Genomic DNA, 25,422 nt, shown 5'->3' with positions numbered 1-25,422 from the left:
TAAAGTGCCGTGATTACAGGTGTGAGCCACTGCACCTGGCCATTTTTATTTATTTTAAATTATTTTAGGCACTGGACAACACGTTGAACCTTCTTTTTAAATATACGCATTTAAGGTTATAAAGTTCTTTGTGAACACTGCTTTAGTTGGAGCCTACAGATTTTTTGTTATATAAACCTTTTCATTTTGTAAGTCTGTTGTTACATATATTATTCATTTCAAAATATTTTCTGATTTCTTTGACCCATGACTTTTCACCACCCCAAAGTTCAGTGGTTTCAACGATTATCTTTTACCCTCAGTTCTGTGGGTGGCTGGGCAGTTCCTCTGCTGGTTTTGTCTAGGTTCACCTGTAAGACTGTTGATTTCTTTTTTCCATTATTTCATTTTTTGTTGGGAACAGGCCCCCAAAACTGGCCATAAACAAAATCTCTGCAGCACTGTGAGATGTTTGCGATGGCCTCAATGCCCATGCTGAAGGTTGCAGGTTTACCGGAATGAGGGCAAGGGACACCTGGCCCACCCAGGGTGGAAAACTGCTTAAGGCTTTCTTAAACCACAAACAATAGCATGAGCAATCTGTGCCTTAAGGACATGTTCCTGCTGCAGATAACTAGCCAGACCCATCTCCTTGTTTTGGCCCATCCCTTTATTTCCCATAAGAAATGCTTTTAGTTAATCTCTAATCTATAGAAACAATGCTTATACTGGCTTGCTATCAATAAATATGTGGGTAAATCTCAGTTTGGGGCTCTCAGCTCTGAAGGCTGTGAGACCCCTGATTTCCCACTCCACACTCTATATTTCTGTGTGTGTGTGTCTTTAATTCCTCTAGTGCCACTGGGTTAAGGTCTCCACGACCGAGGTGGTCTCGGCAAGTGGCGCCCATACATGGGGCTCAAACCCAGGTTGAGGGGTCGCTGGAGTGATGGTTGGAGAACATGGAACTAAGCAGGAGGACACCCGGGTACTGTTAAGCAGTCCCCGTGGTGGGTAAGAAGGGGAGCTCGGAAGCATTAGGGTAACATTGGGACAAGTGTGGGCTCTGGTTCGTTCCACCTTGGAACCTTTTTACACGGATGTGGAAGGAGAGTATAACGAAGTAACAGAGCAGGTTTGTTTGCCACCTAAAGCAAAAACAGCAAAGGAGGAAGAGGTTCATCCCTACCCTCCTGCACCCCCTCCTTATTTTGAAGAAAAGGAGTGGCCTGACCCTCCAGATCTTTCTTTTCCAGAGGACACTGGGCGAAAAGTAGTTGCCCCAGTGACTGTTCGAGCAGTGCCTCTTCAGTGCTGTAAAACAGGGACCAAAAGAACTGTACATGGATTTTATAGCTCGGTTACAGGAGTCTCTTAAAAAGGTGATTGCAGATTCAGCTGCTCAGGATATAGTGTTGCGGTTATTAGCTTTCGGCAATGCTAATCCCGAGTGCCAGGCTGCTCTGCGACCTATTAGAGGGAAAGTACATTTAGTTGATTATATCAAGGCCTGTGATGGTATCGTAGGTTATCTGCCTAAGGCTACTCTGCTAGCCCAAGCAATGGCAGGACTGAGAGTGGGTAAAGGAAATACTCAGTTTCCTGGAGCTTGTTCTAACTGTGGGAAGCATGGTCATACTAAAAAAGAATGTAGAAAAAATCAGCGAATCAGGCTGCCAGATAGGGGAAAAAAGAAAACTGCTGAGCCTGAAATATGTCCAAAATGTGAAAAAGGAAAACATTGGGCTAATTGGTGTCACTCTAACTTTGATAAAGATGGGAACCCAATTTTGGGCCCCATTCCAAATGGGAGCATTTCCGGCTCAGGCCATTCCCTCACCCCTGTGCAATGTCTGTCCCCTGCCACAGCTGGTAGTGCCGTGGTAGATTTATGCTGCACAAAAGCTGTGAGCCTTCTGCCTGGGGAACCCCTGCAAAAAGTCCCAACAGGAGTCTGTGGACCCTTGCCAGCGGGGACAATAGGATTACTTCTAGGAAGGTCTAATTTAAATTTAAAAGGAGTACAAATACGTACAGGAGTCATTGATTCAGATTACAATGGAGAAATTCAAATTGTTATATCTACTTCTGTTCCCTGGAAAGCAGAGCCAGGAGAGCGCATAGCACAGCTCCTGATTGTGCCATATGTGGAAATGGGGAAAAGTGAAATTAAACAGGAGGATTTGGAAGCACAAATAGACAAGGCAAAGCAGCTTATTGGGTGAATCAAATTACTGATAAATGTCCTACCTGTGAAATAACTATTCAGGGAAAGAAATTTAAGGGTTGGGTAGATACAGGAGCGGACATTTCAATCATTTCTCTACAGCACTGGCTGTCTGCGTGGCCAATTCAACCCGTTCAATTTAACATAGTTGGAGTTGGTAAAGCCCCTGAAGTGTATCAAAGTAGTTATATTTTGCATTGTGAAGGACCTGATGGACAACCTGGGACTATTCAACCAGTTGTAACTTCTGTACCTATAAATCTGTGGGGAAGAGATTTATTACAATAATGGGGAGCAAAAGTTCTAATTCCAGAGCAATTAAACAGCCCTTAGAGTCAACATATGATGCATGAAATCGGGTATGTCCCTGGTATGGGACTAGGAAAAAATTTGCAAGATTTGAAGGAACCGCTTTAAGCGGAAAGACAAAATTCCTGCCAAGGTTTAGGATATCATTTTTGATGGCGGCCATTGTTAAGCCTCTAGAACCTATACCTTTAAAATGGTTAACAGATAAGCCAATTTGGATAGAACAATGGCCACTAAGTAAAGAGAAACTGGAGGCTTTAGAGGACTTCGTTAATAAACAATTAGAAGGACACATAGCTCCAACATTTTCTCCTTGGAATTCACCAGTTTTTGTAATTAAGAAAAAATCAGGTAAATGGAGAATGTTAACTGATTTAAGAGCCATTAATTCAGTTATACAACCTATGGGAGCATGGGAGCATTGCAGCCAGGATTGCCTTCTCCTGCTATGATTAAAAAAAATTGGCCTTTAATAGTCATAGATTTAAAAGACTGTTCCTTTACTATCCCCTTAGCTGAGGAGGACTGTGAATGGTTTGCATTTACAATTCCTGCAATAAACAACCTGCAGCCTGCTAAGCGTTTTCATTGGAAAGTGTTGCCACAGGGCATGTTAAACAGTCCAGTAATTTGCCAGACTTATGTAGAGCAAGCAATTAAACCTATTGATAAAAAATTTTCACAGTGTTACATTATTCATTATATGGACAATATAATTTGTGCTGCCCCCTATCGAGAAACATTACCCCAATGTTATGATCACTTGCAAAATTCAATTTCTGGTACTGGTTTAATTATAGCTCCTGACAAAATTCAGACTACTACTTCTTACTCCTACTTAGGGACCTTAGTAAATGACATTACCATTGTGCCACAGAAAGTAGCCATACGTAGGGATCAATTGAAAACATTAAATGACTTTCAAAAATTACTAAGGGACATTAATTGGATACGACCTGCTCTAGGCATTCCTACCTATGCCATGAGTAATCTATTTCCTATCCTTAGAGGAGATCCTAGTCTCTCTAGCCCTTGGCAATTAACAAAAGAAGCTGAGGCAGAGCTTCAGCTAATCGAAAAGCAAGTCCATAAAGCTCAAATAAATAGAATAGATCCAGAAAAGACTCTAGATTTGCCAGTTTTTCCAACTCAGCATTCATCTACTGGTGTTATTGTCCACAAGCAGGACTTAGTAGAGTGGCTTTTTCTTCCACATACTAATTCACGGACTCTAACTCCTTATTTGGATCAAATTGCTACTATGATAGGAAATGGGAGAACTCAGATTGTTAGATTACATGGATGTGATCCTGGAAAAATTGTTGTCCCTCTCATGAAGGCACAAGTACAGCAAGCTTTTATAAATAGTCTTACTTGGCAAACCCATTTAGCTCACTTTGTGGGTATTCTCGATAATCATTTTCCTAAAACGAAACTGTTTCAATTTTTGAAATGAACTAATTGGATCCTCCCTAGAATAACTAAATTTAAACCAATTGAAGGTGCTGAGAATGTTTTTACAGATGGATCTAGTAATGGTAAAGCTTCTTATTTTGGATCAAAAGGTAAAGTTTTCCAGACGCCCTATACTTCAGCTCAAAAAGCGGAGCTTGTAGCTGTAATTGAGGTATTGACTGCTTTTAATATGCCTATTAATGTGATTTCTGATTCTTCATATGTGGTTCATTCCACACAATTAATTGAAAATGCTCAGTTATGTTTTCTTCTGCCTGTGTTAAACGTCACCTTTTGCAGTGTTTTGCGGTGATGGGCATTCCAGCTTCTATTAAAACAGATAATGCCCCAGGCTATACTAGCCAAGCTCTAGCTGCATTTTTCTTTATGTGGAATATTAAACACAGTACTGGTATCCCATATAATTCTCAAGGACAAGCCATAGTGGAAAGAATGAATCTGTCCCTGAAACAGCAGTTGCAAAAGCAGAGGGGGATAAACAGGGACTACGGGACACCCCATATGCAATTGAATCTAGCATTATTAACTTTAAATTTTTTTAGCATGCCTAAAGGCTAGATGCTATCAGCGGCTGAACAGCATCTACAGAAACCAGCTGCAAAGACAGAAGCAGAACAACTGGTTTGGTGGAGATATCTGATAACAAAAAGTTGGGAAATAGGTAAAATAATAACTTGGGGTAGAGGTTATGCTTGTGTTTCTCCAGGACCGAATCAACAGCTGATTTGGATACCATTAAGACACCTGAAACCTTATTATGAGCCAGATGCCAAGGAAGAGATTCTGGGAGGATCCCGAGGACCCCGTAGTTGCAGCCATGTCGAGACTGACACTGAGGAGGATCCCAACTGTCATGAGCAATACCCGTCGAACATAGCCACCTACTTGGGGACAGATCAAGAAGCTGTCACAGATGGCGGAATAAAAACCTGAGGAAAGCAGGACAACCAGTCACAATGAGTAATTTGATGGTACCTATGATAGCGGTGATTACCATTGCCGTGAGTATTCCTTCAACAATGGCTGACACAGAGAACAATTATACTTATTGGGCATATTTATCAATCTTGGCTGGCAATAATGCCTGGATGTAATCACTCTATGACACAGTTACACATGCTTTCTGATCTCAGTATTTACCATAATGAATCTGCTCCTATAATTGAGGCATACCGCCCTCAAAAAGCTATTTGTAAACAAAATTGAACCTGGCCAGAAAAAGTGAACGTACTTGTTTAGGAAGATTGCATTGCAGAACAGGCAGAGGTGCTGCACAGTGATTTCTATGGAATCATTATTGATTGGTTCCCTAAGGGGATGTTTAGCTTGAATTGCATCTCTCAGTCTGCATGCCACAGCCACACTATGTTCAGCTGGTCTGAACAAAATGGTCAGATGGTAGAAATGGTAAGAAATATGGCAAGAGTTCCTATTATCTGGAAACATGGCGGTATGGTGGCACCTCAACCTCAAATGATATGGCCCGCTGTGGGAGCTAAACATAAGGATTTGTGGAAACTATTAATGGCTGTTAACAAGATCAAAATTTGGGAAAGAATAAAAAGCATCTAGAAGGACACTCTACAAACTTGTCTTTGGATACTGCAAAATTAAAAGAACAGATATTTAAAGCAACCCAGGCACACCTGACCTTAGTGCCAGGAACTGGAGTGCTTGAAGGAGCTGCAGACAGATTAGCAGCTAGTAACCCATTAAAATGGATTAAAAACACTTGGACGCTCTGTGATTTCACTGATGATTATGCTTTTAATCTGTGTTGTTTGTCTTTGTATAGTCTGCAGATGTGGATTCCAACTCCTGCGAGAAGTAGCTCACTGTGACAAAGCCGCCTTTGCTTTTATTGCTTTGCAAAACAAATAAGGGGGACATGTTGGGAACAGGCCCCCCCCCCAAATCTGGCCCCAAAACTGGCCATAAACAAAATCTCTGCAGTACTGTGACATGTTCCTGATGGCCATGATGCCCATGCTGAAGGTTGTGGGTTTACCGGAATGAGGGCAAGGAACACCTGGCCCACCCAGGGCGGAAAACCGCTTAAGGCTTTCTTAAACCACAAACAATAGCATGAGCGATCTGTGCCTTAAGGACATGTTCCTGCTGCAGATAACTAGCCAGACCCATCCCTTTATTTCCCGTAAGAAATGCTTTTAGTTAATCTATAGAAACAATGCTTATCACTGGTTTGCTGTCAATAAATATGTGGGTAAATCTCTGTTTGGGGCTCTCAGCTCTGAAGGCTGTGAGACCCCTGATTTCCCACTCCACACTCTATATTTCTGTGTGTGTGTGTCTTTAATTCCTCTAGTGCCGCTGGGTTAGGGTCTCCACGACTGAGCTAATCTCGGCAATTTTTACCCCTTCTAGTAGTTTAGAAGTTATTCTCTTTTTTCTTTTACAAGTTACCCTAGAACTTTTAACATGGGTTTCACTTTTTTCAAGTCTAAACATTAATCGGTAATACTTTATCATCCTCCCAGATAGTAAAAATACTTTAGAATATTACCTTCATTGACTTTTCTCCTAATTTATGAGCATTTGTTGTGGTGTAACTTTTTCTTAGCCATGTGAAATCTCTTAAACCTATTGATTATATATTTAACTTCAGTTGTATATTTTATTTTTAGAAATTTCATTTGGTTTTCTCAGATCAGTGTTACTTTTTGGTAGGTATCTTCTTGGTAGGTATCTACTTCTTGGTACCTACTTCTTGTTAGGTATCTTAAAAATTTTTGTGTGTGTGTTTAAAAAAATACAGTTTACATTGTTTTATAGGATGACTCTGGAAATGCCAACTGAAATCTTGGGTTTGTTTTTGTTTTCTGTAATTTCTACTGGTCCTTGGTTATGGAGTCTAATTTCCTTAGTGCTTGATAATTTTTTATTACAGTCTGGAGATTTTATTTAAAATTACTTGTCAGAATAATTTTGAGGCTTATAATAAACATACTTTACTTTTAAGAGCAAAGTTTGCTTCTTTACCCAGGAGCATTGTCAGTTAGGGAACAACTTAAACCAAGTTCCTTGAGAACACATTCTAAATTTTTTAGAACAGCATCTTAATAAACAAAAACAACACTCACGTTTCAGATTTCATATTTTTGTTTCCCAAAGGATTTATATCACTGTATTTCCAAGTCATTGTCATGTTAATGTCTTTCAAATCAACATCTCTGCTCATGAACTTCAAATCTAAGCATTTTAAAAAATTGTCTTCTGAACATTTCCGTATACTTAGCTTACGGGATGTGAAATCAACATGTTTACAATGAATCCAATTACTGTTTCTCTGAATGCTTGTTTTACTGTTATTCTTTATTGTAGTCAGTGAAATCACTGTCCTCCAGTCACCCAGGGTGCAATCTGCCTTTGAGACTTGGAGAAAAATACTTTGCCATTTGAGATATCAGTTTGGAGTTGATAGCTGCTAATACTTCCTCTGTCTTAAGTTTGTGGTCTTCTCTCCCTCTCATTTCCATATACAGTTAGTTCCCAACTCTTATTTATTCCCTTACTTGTCATTTCTAGTAATTTTCATGCTTCTTTCTTCCACTCTTATACCCACTGTCTTTGTTCAGGCATTCATCATCTCTGATCTTGGGATAATCCTTGGGTGCCTAATACATTCTAATCACTGAGGGCAAGGTTTCTTAGACAGGGTTACCATGTAATTTATTATCCTAACTGGTACAGTTTTGAGACTGAAAGAGTGCAATTAATTATTATATCAGGACAACAGATGTAAACAAGGACCATTCTGGGCAAACTTAATTCAGATGGCCACTCCATTCCAGGAAGATAAGTGCTGAATTTTAAAGACGAGTAGTAATCAAATAAGTTGATTGATGAAGAGTCTTTTAAAGCAAAAGAGATAGTATATGAGCAAATAGTGGGGTGAGAGAGAGCACAGTATTAGGTTGAAGCATGTGCAGTTGCCATTTTATAAGTGAGAAATGGTCAAATAATTCAGTTTCACATAGTTTAACCTGATAGATGAAGGTAACTTGAGCACAGAGTGTGCCTCGTGGCAGGAGATGAACCTGAAAAGAAGGCAGGAGCCAGATCATGAAGTTCTTTGAGTACCATTTTATGGAATTTGGATTTTATTCTGAAAGTCATTATGTGCATGTTTATTTTTAAATTTTAATGATAAGGTATTTATCTAATTTTTGAATGGGCAGTACATTCTCATGGTCTGAAATTTTAAAAAAATGTTGGTGTAAGTGGGAATAGTTTGTAGTTTTCTTTGTGGAATTTGATTTTGGTGTCAATGGTTTTTTTTGTTTTTTTGTTTGTGTGTTTGTTTGTTTTTGGAGACAGAGCCTTGCTCTGTTGCCCAGGCTGGAGTGCAGTGGCACAATCTCAGCTCACCGCAACTTCCACCTCCCAGGTTCAAGTGATTCTCATGCCTCAGCCTCCCAAGTAGCTGGGACTACAGGGATGCACCACCACGCCTAGCTAATTTTTGTGTTTTTAATAGAGGCAGGGTTTCACCGTGTTGGCCAGGCTGTTCTTGAACTCCTGGCCTCAAGTGATCCGCCCGCCTCTGCCTTCCAAAGCGCTGGGATCCACCCATCTGGCCTTCCAAAGTGCTCGGCCTTCCAAAGTGCAGGTGTGAGCCCGCCCAAGTTTGGGTGTCAGTGTTTTACTTGCAGCAAAAATAATGTGGAAGCTTCTTTTACCTGTGTCCTAAAACAGTTAAAGCATTGGAATTATCTGTTCACTGGGGGTTTTGTTAGAACTCCCCGGTAAATTGTTTGGTTTGGTTCTTTGTTGGGGAATGGAAGGGTAGGAGGTGGGCATCTCTCAGACAACTTTATAATTTCAGTTTTTCAGTCTGTTTTTTCTTCTCTCTGCTAGGTTTGGAAAATTACATTTTTCTAGAAAATTAACCATTTCATTCAGGCTTTCAAATTTCTTTACATAGAGTTGAGATAAGAAGTCTTTTACCTTTTTTTTTTCAAATTTTATCCATTTTTGTGCTCATTTTTTTTTATTTTTTGTGTTTTTGTACTCCTTTTAAAATCAGATTGTCTCGTGATTTATTTTCCAAAGAATCAACTCTTGAATTTTAATGTATTAGTATTTTGTTTTCTAACTCATTAGATTCTGCTTGGGTGGTTTTAAATTTCTTCTGCTTTTTTTTGTTCTTTGTAAACTTTTGGTTGGATGCTTATATTATTAATCTTTTTTTTTCATTTTTTATTGAAATAAGGTTCTGAGCATTGCTTTAGGTGAATTCCACAGGATATATATTTTATATAGATGTATGTGGTCTATATATATATGTATGGGTGAGCATATGTGTATGTACTTGGGTATATTCAGTATGTATATACATATACACGTATTTGATGTGGTTATGGAAATAAATTGCAAGAGGACAGAAACTAATGATAACGAACTCAGAAAACAAGTGAGAATATTATAATTGTAATAGTTCACATGAGAAATTTTGATGGTCTGAATTGAAATCATAGCAGTAGAAATGGAAAGAGCATAGAGAGAGATTGGAAATGAAGTGTATGAGAAAAGGAAAATAAATATCTTAGAATAATTTGCAGCTTTGTGGTTTGAGTAGCTGGTAGATGAAGGTGTGATCACTGATTTAGGGCTTATGTTCAGTATGGAATAATGGAAGAATAGATTTGGGGTGGAAAGATGAGTTCAGATATAGACATGTTTGCATTAAATCCAGGTACAGATACCTTATTAAAAATCAGATATTCAAGTCAGGGGCTCAGGAAAGAGGAGGAAGCTAGAGATTTTGAGGGAGGGGGTCAGAGAAAGGGTAGATAGTTGATTTTGTGGTTTGACTGAGGTAGTCTAGGATAGTATCTCTATGACCTAGAGATAGTAGGTCTAAAGATGCATTACTCAGGGTCTAAATTCTTATAGAACTTTCTTTTTTTTTTTTTTTTAAGATGAAGTCTTGGTCTGTCACCCAAGCTGGAGTGCAGTGGTGCGATCTTGGCCCACTGCAACCTCTGCCTCCAGGGTTCAAGCCATTCTTCTGCCTCAGCCTCCCGAGTAGCTGGGATTACAGATGTACACCACCATGCCCAGCTAATTTTTATATTTTTAGTAGAGACAGGGTTTTGCCATGTTGGCCAGGCTGGTCTCAAACTCCTGACCTCAAGTGATCCACTAGCCTCGGCCTCCCAAGATGCTGGGATTACAGGCGTGAGCCACCACACCTGGCCTAGAGCTAACTTTATAGAACTAATTTTGTTTTCATTTTGATGATAAATTAAAAATAAATTAATATAAGCATATTCTGGGTTATCTGAATGACTACCATGCTATACAGATTTTAGTGCCAGTATTGTGTTTAAATGGTTGCTAAGTGATCATCTAGAGCCCACATGTGTGATAAATCTGCTGTATTGGAACTTGTATCAGGTTAATGTGTATTAATGTAAAGTCAAGAAAATCATCTTCAACTTCTGTACTCATACTGAATTGTTTTGCCATTAAAAATATCTTTTATAGTGATAATTTCAGGTGAAAGGTATTTTCATAGAACTTTCTGAGAAACAAATCTCATAAAGAAGTTTTTAAGAAACTTATAAATGAATTTTTTTTTTTTTTTTTTTGAGACCGAGTTTTTCTCTTATTGCCCAGGCTGGAGTGCGATGGCACGATCTGGGCTCACTACAACCTCCGCCTCCCGGGTTCAAGTGATTCTTCTGCCTCAGCCTCCCGAGTAGCTGGGATTACAGGCATGCACCATCACGCCTGGCTAATTTTGTATTTTTAGTAGAGACGGGGTTTCTCCAAGTCAGTCAGGCTGGTCTCAAACTCCTGACTTCAGGTGATCCTCCCACCTTAACCTCCCAAAGTGCTGAGATTATAGATGTAAGCCACTGCACCTGGCAAGAAATTTTAATTGTCACAGACTGATTAAAGAAAATAGGACTTATATGTAGATTATGTGTTCAGGCCAACTGAAGCTTTATAAGATGTCATGGTTCCCTCTGAACAAGGTATTTCATGGAAACTTGGAGAGAGAAAAGTGATGAAGTGATGGGAGAGCTGACTGATCATGTGACTCACTGGTAGGTGTGTGTGTACATGTATATATGTATTTTTGTGAGCATCATACTGCATGAATCTCCATTTATCTCTAAGTATCAATTTATAACATTTATTAGTGGTAAGCAGTGTGGCATTTTTATTGAATATTAATTTTTTTTATTTTTATGTTGATATACATATACATTGTGAAATGATTACTATTATCAAGCTATAGTCACCATCCTGTACATTAGATCTCCAGAACTTATTCATCTTGCGTGACTGAACTTTGTACCTTTTGACCAACTTTTCCCCATTTCCCCCAACCCCTGAGCCCCTGACAACCACCATTCTATTCTCTGCTTCTATGAGTTTGACTTTTTTAGATTCCACATGTAAGTGAGATTGTGCAGAATTTGTCTTTTTGGGCCTGGCTTATTTCATTTAGTATAATGTCCCCCAGGTTCATCCACGTTGTTGCAAATGACAGAATTTTTTTTTTTGGAGACGGAGTCTTGCTCTGTCGCCCTGGCTGGAGTGCAGTGGCACAATCTCAGCTTGCTGCAACCTCTGCCTCCCAGGTTCAAGCCAGTTCTCCTGCCTCAGCCTCCCAAGTAGCTGGGACTACAGGTGCATGCCTCCACACTGGACTATTTTTTTTTTTATTTTAGTAGAGACAGAGTTTCACTGTGTTGCCCAGGCTGGTCTTGAACTCCTGTGCTCAGTCAGTCCTCCCGCCTCGGGCTTCCAAAGTGCTAGGATTACAGGCCTGAGCTGCCACACTTAGCTCCTTTTTTTTTTTTTTAAGCTGAATTTATTCCATTGTATTTATATACCACATATTCTTTATCCATTGATCTCTCGATGGACATTTAGGTTGATTCCATATCTCTTACTGTTATGAATAATGCTGCAGGGAACGTGAGAGTGCAGATACCTCTTTGAGATACTGATTTCATTTCCTTAGGATCTATACCCAGAAGTGGGATTGCTGGATCATATGGTAGTTATGTTTTAATTTTTTGAGGAACCTCCATACTGTTTTCCATAATGGTTGTACTAATTTATATTCTTCTCAACCAACAATGTTCAAGTGTTCTCTTTTCTCCACGTCCATGCCAACAGTTGTCTTTTATCTTTTTGATAGTAGTCGTCCTAAGAAATATGAGTATTATCCCATTGTGGTTTTGATTTGCATTTTTCTGATGACTAGTGATGCTGAGCATTTTTTCACATACTAGCCGGCCATTTATATGTCTTTTGAGAAATGTCTATTTGGGTCCTTTGCTCGTTTTTTAAAATTGGATTGTTGTCTTGCTATTGAGTTGTTTGAGTTCCTTATATATTTTGGATATTAACCCCTAATCAGGTGTATGGTTGCAAATATTTTCTCCCGTAGTTTATCTCTTCACTGCATTGTTTTGTCGTGCTAAAATGCATTTTGTGTAACAGTTTTACAATTCATAAAAGATTTTAAACATATAAATAATCGTATTTAAAATATCGTATAATACAACTGAAATTAGAAGTAATAATAACCTACGTGCTTTTTAAAATAAGCGCGTCTATTGTAGTTAAGTTTGGCTTTCTAGTCTTGTTTGGTGTCCTGGTATCTTACTACTGAAGATGTGCATTCTGCGGATCATCGGAGTTCAAACAGATGTTGAACATAGAGGGTTGAATAATGTATGACCCCTGTAGTAGACTCAGATTCCCCTTTAAAGAAGGGTTTCCTGCCCAGCTGTGAGAAATGTGAAATCCTGACAGCCCCCTCTTTCCCCGCCTTTGTCCCCCACCTTAGAGTCTGGCTCAGCTCTAGAGACACTCCCCTTTCCTCATGTCACATACTTCCTGGGACAGCATGCATTTGCAGACTGAGCAAGGCGGAGGTAAAAAAGGCCTGACCATTTCAGCCCATCAGAGAGCACTCTGATGGACAGTGCTTGCTTTAGAATTTCCTATATGGTTGGCTGAAGTTATTTTGGGCTTGCATCAGTTTGAGTTCTGTCCCAACCTGGTTTCTCTGCCTTCCATTCACAGGTGTTGATCCCTGATGAACATTTGTACCCCAGACACCATATTACCTCAGCTTCAGAGAAACCAGCCTGCAGTAGCTCCTGATAGCATGGAACTAGTTTAATGGAAGGGAATATACATCCAACAAGAAATTTAAAACGTGATCAATGTTATGTAGAAGCATAGGGTGCCATGGTAGTGCGTTATGGAAAGGACCGATGCCCAGCTAATTATATTGTTTTGGGAGGTAGCCTAGACTAGTAGTCAGAATATGAACCTTGGGCATACTGCTTACTCTCTCCAGGCCACTTTCCTCATTTGTAATATGGGAATGACACATGTTCTGTCATCCTTTAGAAGACTAGCCTAGGATTGCTCACATGGTTGGGGAAAGATTCCCAGCAGTAAGAGGGAGCAATGCACATTTTCCAAGCCTCTGTTTGTGTCAGTTTGCTGATGTCCCATTGGCCAAAGCGGTTTACATGGCCAGGCTATGATTCAAGGATGAAGAAGTAGACTTGCATTTATGTTTGTATTTATACACACACATACACACACCTAAAAATTACCAAACAGAATGTCTGTTACATAATAGTGGTAGTTAAAATTTATTAAGCACTTTTTGTAAATAATGCCTAGTAAGAGTCAGGTGGACTATTATTATTTAATATGTTCTATCTCACTATGATGTGAAAAAGAAGAAACGCTTTTAAATAATTTGGTATATTTGACTTCTTAAAATCATCTTAACACTTTTCACATAAAGTAAAGCTCTCTCTCTTTTTTTCCTCTGCAGTAAGAAAAGTGGAAAACCACCATTACAGAACAATGAGGTAAAAGTTTAAATCATCTTCTTTTTGGGATTTCATGCATTTATTTCATTTATTTTGTCATATGATTCTGATTTAGGATTAAATTTTATAATTAGTAGGGAACTTAAAAATACTCCAGTCTTCTACACATTACAGGAATACTCTCTGAAATAGGACTCCTGACAGGAAAGTGTTACTCTAGGAGGCAGCCTTAACTGCATTAGTTCTAGCCCATGATGATATTAGTTTCCCCCCCTCTTCTAGCTTCTTAGCAGTGACTCTGTTATATCTTTTGTATCGAGATATATCTTGTCCCCCCTCCCTTCCCCTCCCCACTTCCCTCCCCTCCTCCACCTCCCCTCTCCTTTTCTCCCTTCCTATCCCCTCCCCTCCCCTTCCCTCTTTTTTCTTTTCTTCTCTTTTCTTCAAAATTTTCTTTTTACCAACCAGGTCTCATTCTGTCATCCAGGCTGGAGTGCAGTGGCATGATCATAGCTCACTGTAACCTTGACCTCCTGAGCTCTAAGGATCCTCCTACCTCAGCCTGAAGTAGCTGGGACTGTAGGTGTGAGCCACCTTGCCTGGCTCTGTTTTCTCTAGTAGACCCACATATATTTGAAGATAGTTGTATCTTATGAGTCTTTCTTTTCCTGTGCTAAGCAATCTTGATTCCTTCTAATATGGCTCATGTGACATGGGTTCTGATCCTTTTTCAGTTCTGTATACATTCCTCTGGACCTATACTAGTTTCCTTAGGCATTGTGCTTAGAATGGAATGTAGTTGTCCAGTTATGGCCTGACTAGCATGGAATATATCAGCATGATTACATTTCTTGATATGAATACAATATTGCTAAAATTCATCCTAAAATTGCTTTTAATTCTTTAACTGTAACTGTTTTTTACATTAAGTGGAATTTATGGTAAATTATAAACTTCAGGTGTATTTTTGACAACTCTACATCTCTACATGTTATATTCATGATAGATTTATTGAGATATATATACCGTAAAATTTATCCATTTAAGTGTATAAATGAGTAGTTAGTATAGTCACAGAGTTGTGTGGCTATCACCACTACCTAGTTTTAGGAAATTTTCATCTCTCCAAAAAAATCCCGTACCCATTAGCAGTCATTCCTTATTACCCTCTTCCCCCAATCCCTGGCAACCACAAATCTGTTTCTGTCCCTGTTGACTTACCTGTTCTGGACATTTCAAATAAATGAAATCATATAATATGTGGCTTTTTATGCCTAGCTTCTTTCACTTAGCACAATGTTTTCAAGGTTCATCATGTTGTTGTTGTATCAGTATTGCATTCCTTTTTATTGCTGAATAGTGTTCTTTGTATGCATATACCACATTATGTTTATCAGTTCATCAGTTGGTGGACATTTAGGTTGCTTCTACTTTTTGGCTATTATGAATAATAACAATGCTGCTATGAAAATTTGTGCACAAGTTTTTATGTAGAGATATGTTTTTATTTCTCTTGGGTGTGTATCTAGGAGTGGAATTGCTGGGTCATATGTTAACGCAGTTGCTTTGTTTTAGATAAACATTAATTTATTGCGGTAAATGTCAGCTTATTGGGTTTAACCTACTATCTATACCATTAGTCTAATTTTTAGTGCAATTCTCACATCTGGTATGTTAAGTACAAGAATTATCTACAAATTTAATTTGCCTTTCCTTTCTTTCACGGAACTGCTGATAGTATTGACTATGTAAGGACCAAGGAGATTGCTCTGTGACATCTCTTAATCTTTGTTTCTGGTTATTCAGCTGTGACTACATCCAACTATAGCAAAATCTGGTTCTTATTTCTCCATTGAGACCACAATAATTTTATAAGAAACATCTAATTCCTTTATTAATTTATTAATTCACTTAGTAAGTCAATCTTTCAGTAAGTATTTATTGAGCTCCTGATATATGCCTGGAATTATTCTTGGCTTTAGGTATATGACAGTTATAAAAATAAGTTTCCACCCTCATGGAGCTTACATTCTACATATCAGCTAGTATGCTAGTTATGGTATCCTTAACAAATAAGAAAATTAGAACAATTTAACATGACGTACTTTCAGTAAACTCATGCTGGCTTCTAGTGATTAGTGTCTCTCAAGTCTTCCCCAACCCTCCATGTCAGTGTCTGTTCTCTGAATATCCTGGTGATTGACATCAAGATTGTCGTTCTTTAGTCTCTGTAATATTTCCTTCCTAGTCTTTGAAAAATGTAATAAGATGTGCTTATGTCCACTTCTCTGGCATATCTCCAGCTCCGCGATCTCTCATGTCTAAGTTCTATCTGAGTAATCAAATGTTAGTTATCTGAACTTAGTCATATCTCTTATTTGCATATCGGATATCTGCAAGTTCTAGGACAGCTAGATTCATTTTACTCATTTTTTTTCTTATTTTTCTGTACAATATTTTAGCATATACTTATTTGCTGGTTGCATAGTGTGAGAAAGATAAATTTAGGTTATATTAAGTGATTGGCAATAAAAAGGACACAATATGCACACTGATAGCACATTTGTTAAATGTATAGGAAGTACACACGTGTGCTAAAATGAAATCTAGTAGGATATGTAACAAAGGCAGTAGGTTTAATTTTCTTATTTTTGCTCATCAGAATTTTCTAATTTTTCTACAGTGAATATGTTACTTTTGAGGAAAGCAATTTAACCTATTTTTTTTGTAGAAATTTTTTATATCCTTTGTGATGGGGATAGGGTGGGGAGAGGCAATTTTCATAAGACGTGAATTTTAAGGAGGAAAAAAGAATTTAGTTAGAAAGTTGGAGAACAATATAATGAAATTCAAAATGTATAAAGATAAGTACTGTGCTGGGTTCAGTATTTAGCATTCCCATGCATATTTTTGTATTTTGGCATGTGTGTGTATCCATAAACAATATAGTTAGAATTACTTTACATATTTAAAAGTTTCATAAATTCATGTGTAAAATGAATTGCATGTATCATTCTAATTTTTTCCAGCATACTATTTTTTAGGTCACTTCATGTTTAAAGCTGTAGACCTGCTCTTTCATATTCTGTTTCTGTGTATGTGAGCTGCTTTCTTTTTTACAGTTGTATAGAGTTTTCATTGAATAATTTTGGTATGATTTATGTAATATTGGTGTACATTAGGTTGTTTTTAATTTTATGGTATTATAAACAGAGTAAGATGTTTTTATTTGTGTGGCTAAGCATATGTGCAGGTATATTTGTAGGGTAAGTTCCTGAAAGTAAATTTACTGGGTTATTTTACATTTTACAGTCAGTGTACATTTTACATTTTGATAAATGATACATAATAGTTGTACCAGTTTTCACTTTTCCCTACAATGTATAGGAATACTTATACTCTGTCAGCACTACATGTCCTCTTATTTTACTGCTATATCAAACATCTTTTTCAGTCAGTCTCACCTACGGTGATTGACGTATCAATAGGAACTTCTCATTGTACTTTGACCTTTGTTACCTTTTGAATTTTAGGTTTTCTTTTTTCCTTTGTTGCATTATTACTTTGACTTCTCAAATAGCTTTTAATGATTTGTTTGCTTTTTCTATAATGTTCGTATTAAACTTATATCACCACAGGGTCTTTTTTTTGTATTTAAAAAAATTATTGGGAAGTTTAGAAGTGGGAAAAGTGGTCTTTTTTTGTATTTAAAAAAATTACTGAATCCCAGCACTTTGGGAGGCCGAGGCGGGCGGATCACGAGGTCAAGAGATCGAGACCATCCTGGCTAACACGGTGAAACCCCGTCTGTACTAAAAATACAAAAAAATTAGCCGGGCGTGATGGCAGGCGCCTGTAGTCCCAGCTACTCGGGAGGCTGAGGCAGGAGAATGGCGTGAACCCGGGAGGCGGAGCTTGCAGTGAGCCGAGATTGCGCCACTGCACTCCCGCCTGGGCCACAGAGCGAGACTTCGCCTCAAAAAAAAAAAAAAAAAAATTACTGGGAAAGTTTGGAAGTGGGAAAAGTTCATTGTGAATTTAAAATGAATTCTTAGGAAAGGCTAGTAATGTTATGTACTGCCTCTATAGTTACTCTTATTTAGATTGGTTTCAGGTAGAGTTTTGCTGTGATCAAGATTCCTGACATCTCTTTGAATTCAGCCCTTCTGAGCCAACCTCCCAGTCCAGGTGATCCTTTGCAGAAAGCAATGATAATTTGGAAGAATATAGTTAGTTCCCTTCATGGATTGAAACATAATGAAAATCCATCAGGTTTCAGTCAGTTTAAGGATAGGGAAAGTGACAATAGGAACAGAAGAAAATGAGGAGGAATTTTATACCAGTTAGCAACTAATATTTTAAAGTGTTTCAACGTTACTCTCTTGTAATTCTTTTTTTCTAACCTTCCTCATTGTTTGTCTTAGATCATTTCTTTAGAGTAGCTAGAAACAGGTGGTCCTCTGTTTAACTCAGATGTCCATTTCACCTCAGGATTGTGCCACTTAAAGTTCCAGCTAGGAATAGAGAAGGGTGTTGCCTACAGGTAAGGCAAGGTGAAGTGAGGAGGGAGTGGTGATGGTGATAGGAGGAAGAACAAGTAGTTTAACTTCTTTTTTTAAAAAGGTAGTTAATATGTATCACCTTCTCTTTACTCTTTTCTTCCTATGTTTTCTGGGTTTGGGGAAAATACAAACAGATTAGGTTGAATGTGTAAGGTTTAGCTTGAGGAGAATAGGCTAGTTCAACTAACTGGACTGTGAGTAGGGCTTTTTGTCTGTTTTGTTTGCTGTTGTGTGCTTATCATTTGGAATAGGGTTTGGATCAAGTAGTTGTTTGTTGAATGAATGAATGTAAGCATGTATGAATTAAGTAGACTGAGTCTGTAACTCAGTAGGATGAGGTTTGCAACTTTGTCTGAAAGACCTGAAATGCTGAGTCTCTGTTCCAGCAGTTGCAGGGTAGGTGGATTCTTTTCCAGTTCCTCCTATTGTAGTCTTTCTAGTCTAACCCTATAAACACAGTGCCTTCAGACTTCCTTTTTTGGCCTACAGTTCTGCACTGCACTCAGTGCTTATTTCTTAGGATCATGTCTATAAAGCCTTAGCACAGTGTCTGACATATAGTTGGTAGTTATTATTATTCTAATTCAGTACCCAAACAGTTCACTTAAGGCTCATCAAGTTAGATATTTATTTAATCAAAGCACATTTACATTATAGCTAACTAATAGCGTTACGCTACTAATACAAACAGGTATTTGTTTGTCAGGAGTACAGTAGTTAGCCAGATAAGTGAGCTGTGATAATGGAGTTGGGGAAAGGGTTAGTCAGGGAATTGGGGTTTTTCTGGAGTGTCTTGCCTTTTCCAAGAAGTTTCCCCTGTCCTTCCAAACAGTCCAAGAGTAGTAAGTCTCGTCACGTGTTTCCTTATCTTTGCAAATGGTTTAGTACTTCCATTTTCATGGAGCTAGTGAAAATGAAAAAACTCTTGAGAGAGGTAAGATTATCTTCTTTTAAATCCCTCTACACTCACAGTAAGCTCTCAATCTTTACTGTGGCTTCAAGGCTCTGTCCTTTATAAGCCCTGCCTGCCTTTTAAACTTCTCTCATTCTTGTTCTCTTTGCTACAGCAATACTGCCATCTTGCTGTGAAATGTGCACACCTGTTTTATTTCCAACACTGTATTTTTGTGCTCGTTGTTGCTTGTGCTTCACTCCCTCCCCTCTGCTACCCACTTTAAATAATCACATGGCTTTTCTTTATTTATGTCTAAGCTTAAATGTCAGGAGACTTTTCAAACCATCCTGTGTGAACTGTTCTTTTTTTTTCCCTCATGACCCTGTCTAGTCTGTCTGTAATAATTTATTTATTGGTTTATTTTTTTGTCTATGTTTCTTCCGCTAGAATGTGAGCTGCATAAGTGAAAGAACCTTGTCTGTCTTTCAATTTTATGAGGAAGAGAGAGTGAATTGACAGACTGTATATTGGAAATGTTAAATGGTAAATCTAGGAATCCAAAAGTTTCCTCTATTTAATATCAGGCAAAATTCTGTTCAGGATTTTTTTTTTTTTAAAAAATATGGTGTTAATCAGGAAGTGGCTAATACAAAACTCAGTAAGCCCTTGACCTTTTTTCAGCTGTCTCTCTGACCTCATCCTCTGTGATGGTACCTTCCTCACAGCTCCAGCCAGGTTGGCCATTTTGTTCTTCCTCAAGCACGTTGCAGGTGTTCACCTTGGTATTTTGCAGTTGCTATTTCTTCTGCTTGCAGTTTTCTTCACCCAGATAATTATGTGGTTCCAGAACTCACTTCTTTATTCAGTTTTTAGATAACATTGTTTTCTCAAAAACATGTTTGAATATGAGGAGCAGTGTAAGTATGCAAGTCTGTGTTTTGTAAATTCAGTTTTTATCTTGATAGCTGTTTATGTTGACTTAGATGAAACATGGTTCTTTAATTTTATGATATGTTTGTTATAGCTATCTTAAAAGGGCTTCTTTTTTTTTAATGCAGAAAGAGGGGAAAAAGGAGCGAGCTGTGGTGGACAAGGTGTTTTTCTCAAGGCTCATACAGATTCTGAAAATCATGGTCCCTAGAACATTTTGTAAAGAGGTAAATCTTATGAAATTATAATCTTAAGTATATTGGGCCGTTCTTTAATAAAATACCTGAGGCTGGGTAATTTATAAAGAAAAGAGATTTAATTGGCTCCTGGTTCTGCAGGCTGTACAAGCATGGCGCAGCATCTCCTCCACTTCCAGGGAGGCCTCAGGAAGCTGGCAATCACAGCTGAAGGTGAAGGGGGAAGCCAGTGTCTCACATGGTGAGAGAGGGAGCCAAGGGCCAAGGAGGTGCCACATACTTTTAAACAACCAGATACATGAGAACTCACTCACTGTCTGGAGGACAGCACCATGCCATGAGGGATCTGCCTCCATGACCCAAACACCTCCCACCAGGCCCCACCTCCAACACTGGGGATTATATTTCAACATGAGATTTGGGTGGAGACAGATACCCAAATTAAATTATTAAGTGTTCAACTTTCAAGGTTATGTAAGATTAGAACAGTAAAATCATAACACTTTGGTTATACTATAGGTCAAATGTTTTCTCTGTAAGTCAAGAAGATTACTAAATTTTTGTCTTTAAATCATCACCTGTCATACAAAAACCCTTGTTCAGTGCCAGTTTTTAAATAGTTTTCTCTTGTTTATGAAGTATTATTTCATTTTATTTTATGTGAAATGCTAGGGTACTGCCATACAGCTACCCTAAATGGTGTTGCTTTGTTATAGTTAAATACTGTCGATAAACACTAGATTAAATTTCAAAAGACAAACCTTTTTATTACATTGAGATGTTAACAAGTCACATTAGTGTGGAGTATATTTGATTAAATATTTTTAAGATATGCAAAATGATATCTGGGTTCATCAATTATTTCATTCAGGAAGTGAGCTGCTTATACGAATAGTTGTATAATTCGTTCCTTTGCTTTTTTATTAAGATTATCTTCATTATTTGATAAACATTTTTAATGATTATTAAAATAATGCTGTATTCTCCATCTTCCTCAGCATTCTCTCATTCTGTAACTAGAAGTATCATTACCTTCAGCTCTTCCTCTTCCCCTTGTCACCCTTTTTGGTCACTGGGATCTGCTAATTTTTCCTATACTTAACTGTTACAAAAGCATTGCAGTTCCCAAAGAAAACGTACATTCCTTCATCATGCTGGATTTGCTCTTTCCCTCACTTTGGCATCATCTCCTGATGATTCTGCCCTTGAGAAATTCTTTTTTAAAAAAAAGTAATAGCACTTGTTTTTTCCTAATTAGACAGAGGTAATACATGTTCCTTGAAGAAAATTAGAAAATGCAGCTAGATTTATTTTTTGGCATCTATCAGCCTCTTACTCGTTTTGGTATATAGTCATCTTGTGTGCAAGCATATATTTTAATTTAAAAATGGGATCACACACTTTTAAGATCTGCTCCTTCCCTTATATTATAGATGTTCTAAGTATCCTAAAGTTTCTCATAAATTATTCTCTCCCTTTACATTCCTACTGTTCTCACTATATCTTACCTGGATTATTATATCTTAATTGGTCTTTTTGCTTCTTTTCCTTTTCCAATTTGTATTCTTTCTTAAAATCCTAATCAAAACATGTAACTTCGTTTTCCTTGTAGGGTAAATCACAACCTGACTTTGGCCTTCCTTTTAATACCATCTGCTTAGGAGATTATTGTTTTACAATCTGTCCCTATGTCCTCAGCCTTTCATTTGTTTACAACATCATGTCTGTGACATCCTGTACGTCCCCACAACAAAAACAAATATGTTTTTAAAAATTGCTTAATGCTTATCTTTTTTGTGAATATTTCCAGTGACTCTTCAGGCATAACTAATTGTCCTGCGTTTGAAGAATCCTTATTTAAAATACAAGCTTCTCTGGAAAGATGCATATGTTACCTTCCAATCAGTTAACAGCTTAATGTTCATTTTAACTATTGCAGGGGTTCAATGAATGTAAAACAAATTTGAGACATTGGATGAGTCCCTGGGAATTAGTAAGGGAGGTAGAAGGGGCTAATTTGGCCAGCCTCCCACCCTCTGCAGGCCTTCTTCCCTTACTTTAACTTCTATGTCACTGTCTTATTGTTCCAATTTAGAAAATTTAAGATCAGCTTTAAATATGTGTACTTGGGGTTGGGGTGGCAGGATTCTCATCTCACAGAAAGATAACTGATTCCCAGCCAGTCACCCAGCATCTTGACTTTCCCTGCTTCGTAATCTGTCTTGCACAGCATTGCTTAAGTAATATTCTTTAAACATCACTTTTTAACATCACTTTTTGTTCTACTGAGAAGCTTGCAAGAATTTTATATGTGTAAACTCAGTACAGTACCATAGTTCATATGATTTTAATCCCTTTTTTACCCCATTAAATCCTTCATCTTTTTTACCTTTAATCCTCATTCTCTTTTTTGTTTTACTGTTTATCATATTTCTAATGCCATAACTGTCTTTTGCTACCCCAAACCTTCCCATCCCACAGCTTAGGACATGAAATGACACAAATATGTTTGCCTAAATTTGTCTGCTACTTTTTATGTGTAACTCTTCCCTTCATAACTAAATTGAAAGCCCTATGAGGGCATGGACACTATTATAAATTTTTCTAACAAATTAAACCAAATTTATTCTACCTAGGCAAAATTTTAGGCTTCAATTTTGGTTAGTTGTATAACTGTATATGTGCAGTTACTGTCATTTTTCTTTGTTAAAGTTATATGTCAAAATATAAGAAAATCAACAATACACTGTGATCTAGGTAATCTAAGTTACATTCCTAGCTTCTGTCCTTGACTAGGTATATGAAGGCAAGTCCTTTGACCTGCCTAGGATTCACTTTTGAATTCTGAATGAGAAAGATTAAATGAATCTATGAGGCTTTTTTCATTTATATAATATTCTTGAGTTCCCTTTAAACTATATTTAAAATTACTTATAGAAAAAATGTCAGCCAACTATATTGAAACTTACATAAAGCTTTAGATTTGGAAACCAAAAATTGTTACCAAGGTAATATTTCTTTGAACTTTCTAAAATGCATGTATTTAATTTACTATACCTGGTTTATTTTAGACAGGTTACTTGGTACTTATTGCTGTTATGCTGGTGTCTCGAACATATTGTGATGTTTGGATGATTCAAAATGGGACACTAATTGAAAGGTACTTTTTCAATCACCTTCCTCCTATATGTATGAAATGCTAATTTGTCTCATATTTATGCATTATCTTTATAAGCAACAAATAGATTCTAAGTTAGGTAAAAGATAACCCAAGTCAAATTATGTGTTTGTTCATTTACTTAAAAAATACTTAGTGTTTCCCATGTGCCAGGCAATGTGCTATACTGTGATGGGGTCTATATGCCAGCAACTAGGAGAAACTCTACCAAGCCTTGCTGAGCTGACAGTTTATCAAGAGTTAGAGACAGGTAGACAGAAAATTAAAATGCAGCATAATAAGTGCTGTAATGGGAATTCTAAGAAGCCACCAAGTTGGATTTTTGAAATTAATGAGATAATTTGGAGGAAAATTTCAAAGCATTTCAAAGAATCATGTTGAGCATGTTTATTAGAAGGGAAAACAATTCTTAGACATTTCTTTCTGCATCTGGTGTTAGTGCTTTTTATATTTTTTCATTATAGTCTTTCTACATATTAATCACTGCAATTGCTAATTTTGAATGTAAAAACGTAAAAAATGTCAGTTGGGATATCTTGGGTTATAACAATTTACCATTTATCTGTTAATAAAGAATTTATTTTTCATAATACCAATTTGAATGTCAGAGTAAACATTTTTGCTAGGAATTTTATTTCCTGGTATGCAATATTTTGTCAGAAAATTCCTTAAAGTATTTAATCTAAAATAACTTTTTGAATGACAGTACTTAAAATTGTTAAATGCCCCAACATTTTGGAATAAAGGTTTTTTTCTCTTAGATTATTGATCTGCTTCTTAAAGATTTGTAGGAAGAGGAAGAATGCTTTATGACCATGCTCTCTGACTCATTTCTCTAGGACAGTAAAAAATCTTGTATGTACAGGATTAAAGCCTTGAATTACATACTTCTGAATATGGGTAAATTATGTAGGCCCTCACATTCCACCCAAGTCTCCCTGAAACCTGTGGTCAGTCCTGTGCCTTTTAATTTTAATCAAAGTAATATATGAATGTAACTTTAAAAGTAATACATGAACATAGCTTAATGTCAGATGTTCTGCAGGACTTAATGACAAAACACATGAATTCCTTGGCTCCTCTCACTCACAACTGTCATTATGTGGAGCCGGTCTTTTTTTCTGTTCTTTTTACTGCTTCATCTCTTATTTTGTGTCTGTGTTTCCATATTGCATACTTGTATTACTGTTTATAGATTTCTCAGTTTCAAGAGTGTAAGTGTTCATTTCCTACTTTGGAAGGTGAGAATTAGCCCTTTTACACTCCCTCCGTGCTCATCTTCTCAATGTTTTATATGTATAATAAAAATTATATAATTTTTGGTTAAATCACAATTTATTGTTTACATGATTTTGACTATTGCTTACAGCTGAGCCACATGGCATACTTTGGTAGTTGCATTTCCATACAACTTTTTGTTTTTCCTGGTGTTTACAAATTGGCAGTTATTTGTGCACATTAGTTTTTTTTTTTTTTTAAACCTACTTCCTCCTAATTCAGTTTGAGCTTTTTGACAATACTGAGAAATCTTCTCAGTATTATAATATGGTCAGACACCAACTAATCTATCAACTTCATCTTTCTATTTCCACCCCCGCCCTATATGTTTTGTAGTTTCCAGTGTTCTTGCTTTTTTTTTTTTTTTTTTTTTTGAGATGGAGTCTTGCTCTGTTGCCCAGGCTGGAGTGCAGCGGCGCGATCTCAGCTCACTGCAACCTCCGCCTCCTGGGTTCACGCCATTCTCCTGCCTCAGCCTCCTGAATAGCTGGGACTACAGGTGGCCACCACCACGCCTGGCTAATTTTTTGTATTTTTAGTAGAGAC

At 37.4% G+C, this 25,422-nt stretch overlaps 1 protein-coding gene across 5 annotated transcripts in view; it reads left to right on the top strand.

The window, feature by feature from the left end:
* Positions 1 to 25,422, top strand: part of ABCD3 (ATP binding cassette subfamily D member 3) — a 101,552-nt gene that overhangs the window by 26,667 nt on the left and 49,463 nt on the right. For 3 of the 5 annotated variants that reach the window (XM_019031964.4, XM_055352626.2, XM_019031984.4), the window contains exons 2-4: positions 13,839 to 13,875; positions 20,352 to 20,450; positions 23,492 to 23,580. In XM_019031964.4, the coding sequence (XP_018887509.1) occupies positions 13,839 to 13,875; positions 20,352 to 20,450; positions 23,492 to 23,580 (225 nt within the window). Of the gene's footprint in view, positions 1 to 10,995; positions 11,068 to 13,838; positions 13,876 to 20,351; positions 20,451 to 23,491; positions 23,581 to 25,422 lie in introns of all 5 variants that reach the window. The other 2 variants (XM_019031939.4, XM_063696865.1) reach the window with 2 other exon arrangements.

This window comes from Gorilla gorilla, chromosome 1 (genome assembly GCF_029281585.2).
Source record: "Gorilla gorilla gorilla isolate KB3781 chromosome 1, NHGRI_mGorGor1-v2.1_pri, whole genome shotgun sequence".
Taxonomy (NCBI): domain Eukaryota; kingdom Metazoa; phylum Chordata; class Mammalia; order Primates; family Hominidae; genus Gorilla; species Gorilla gorilla.
This window is presented reverse-complemented; position numbering and strand designations above follow the sequence as displayed.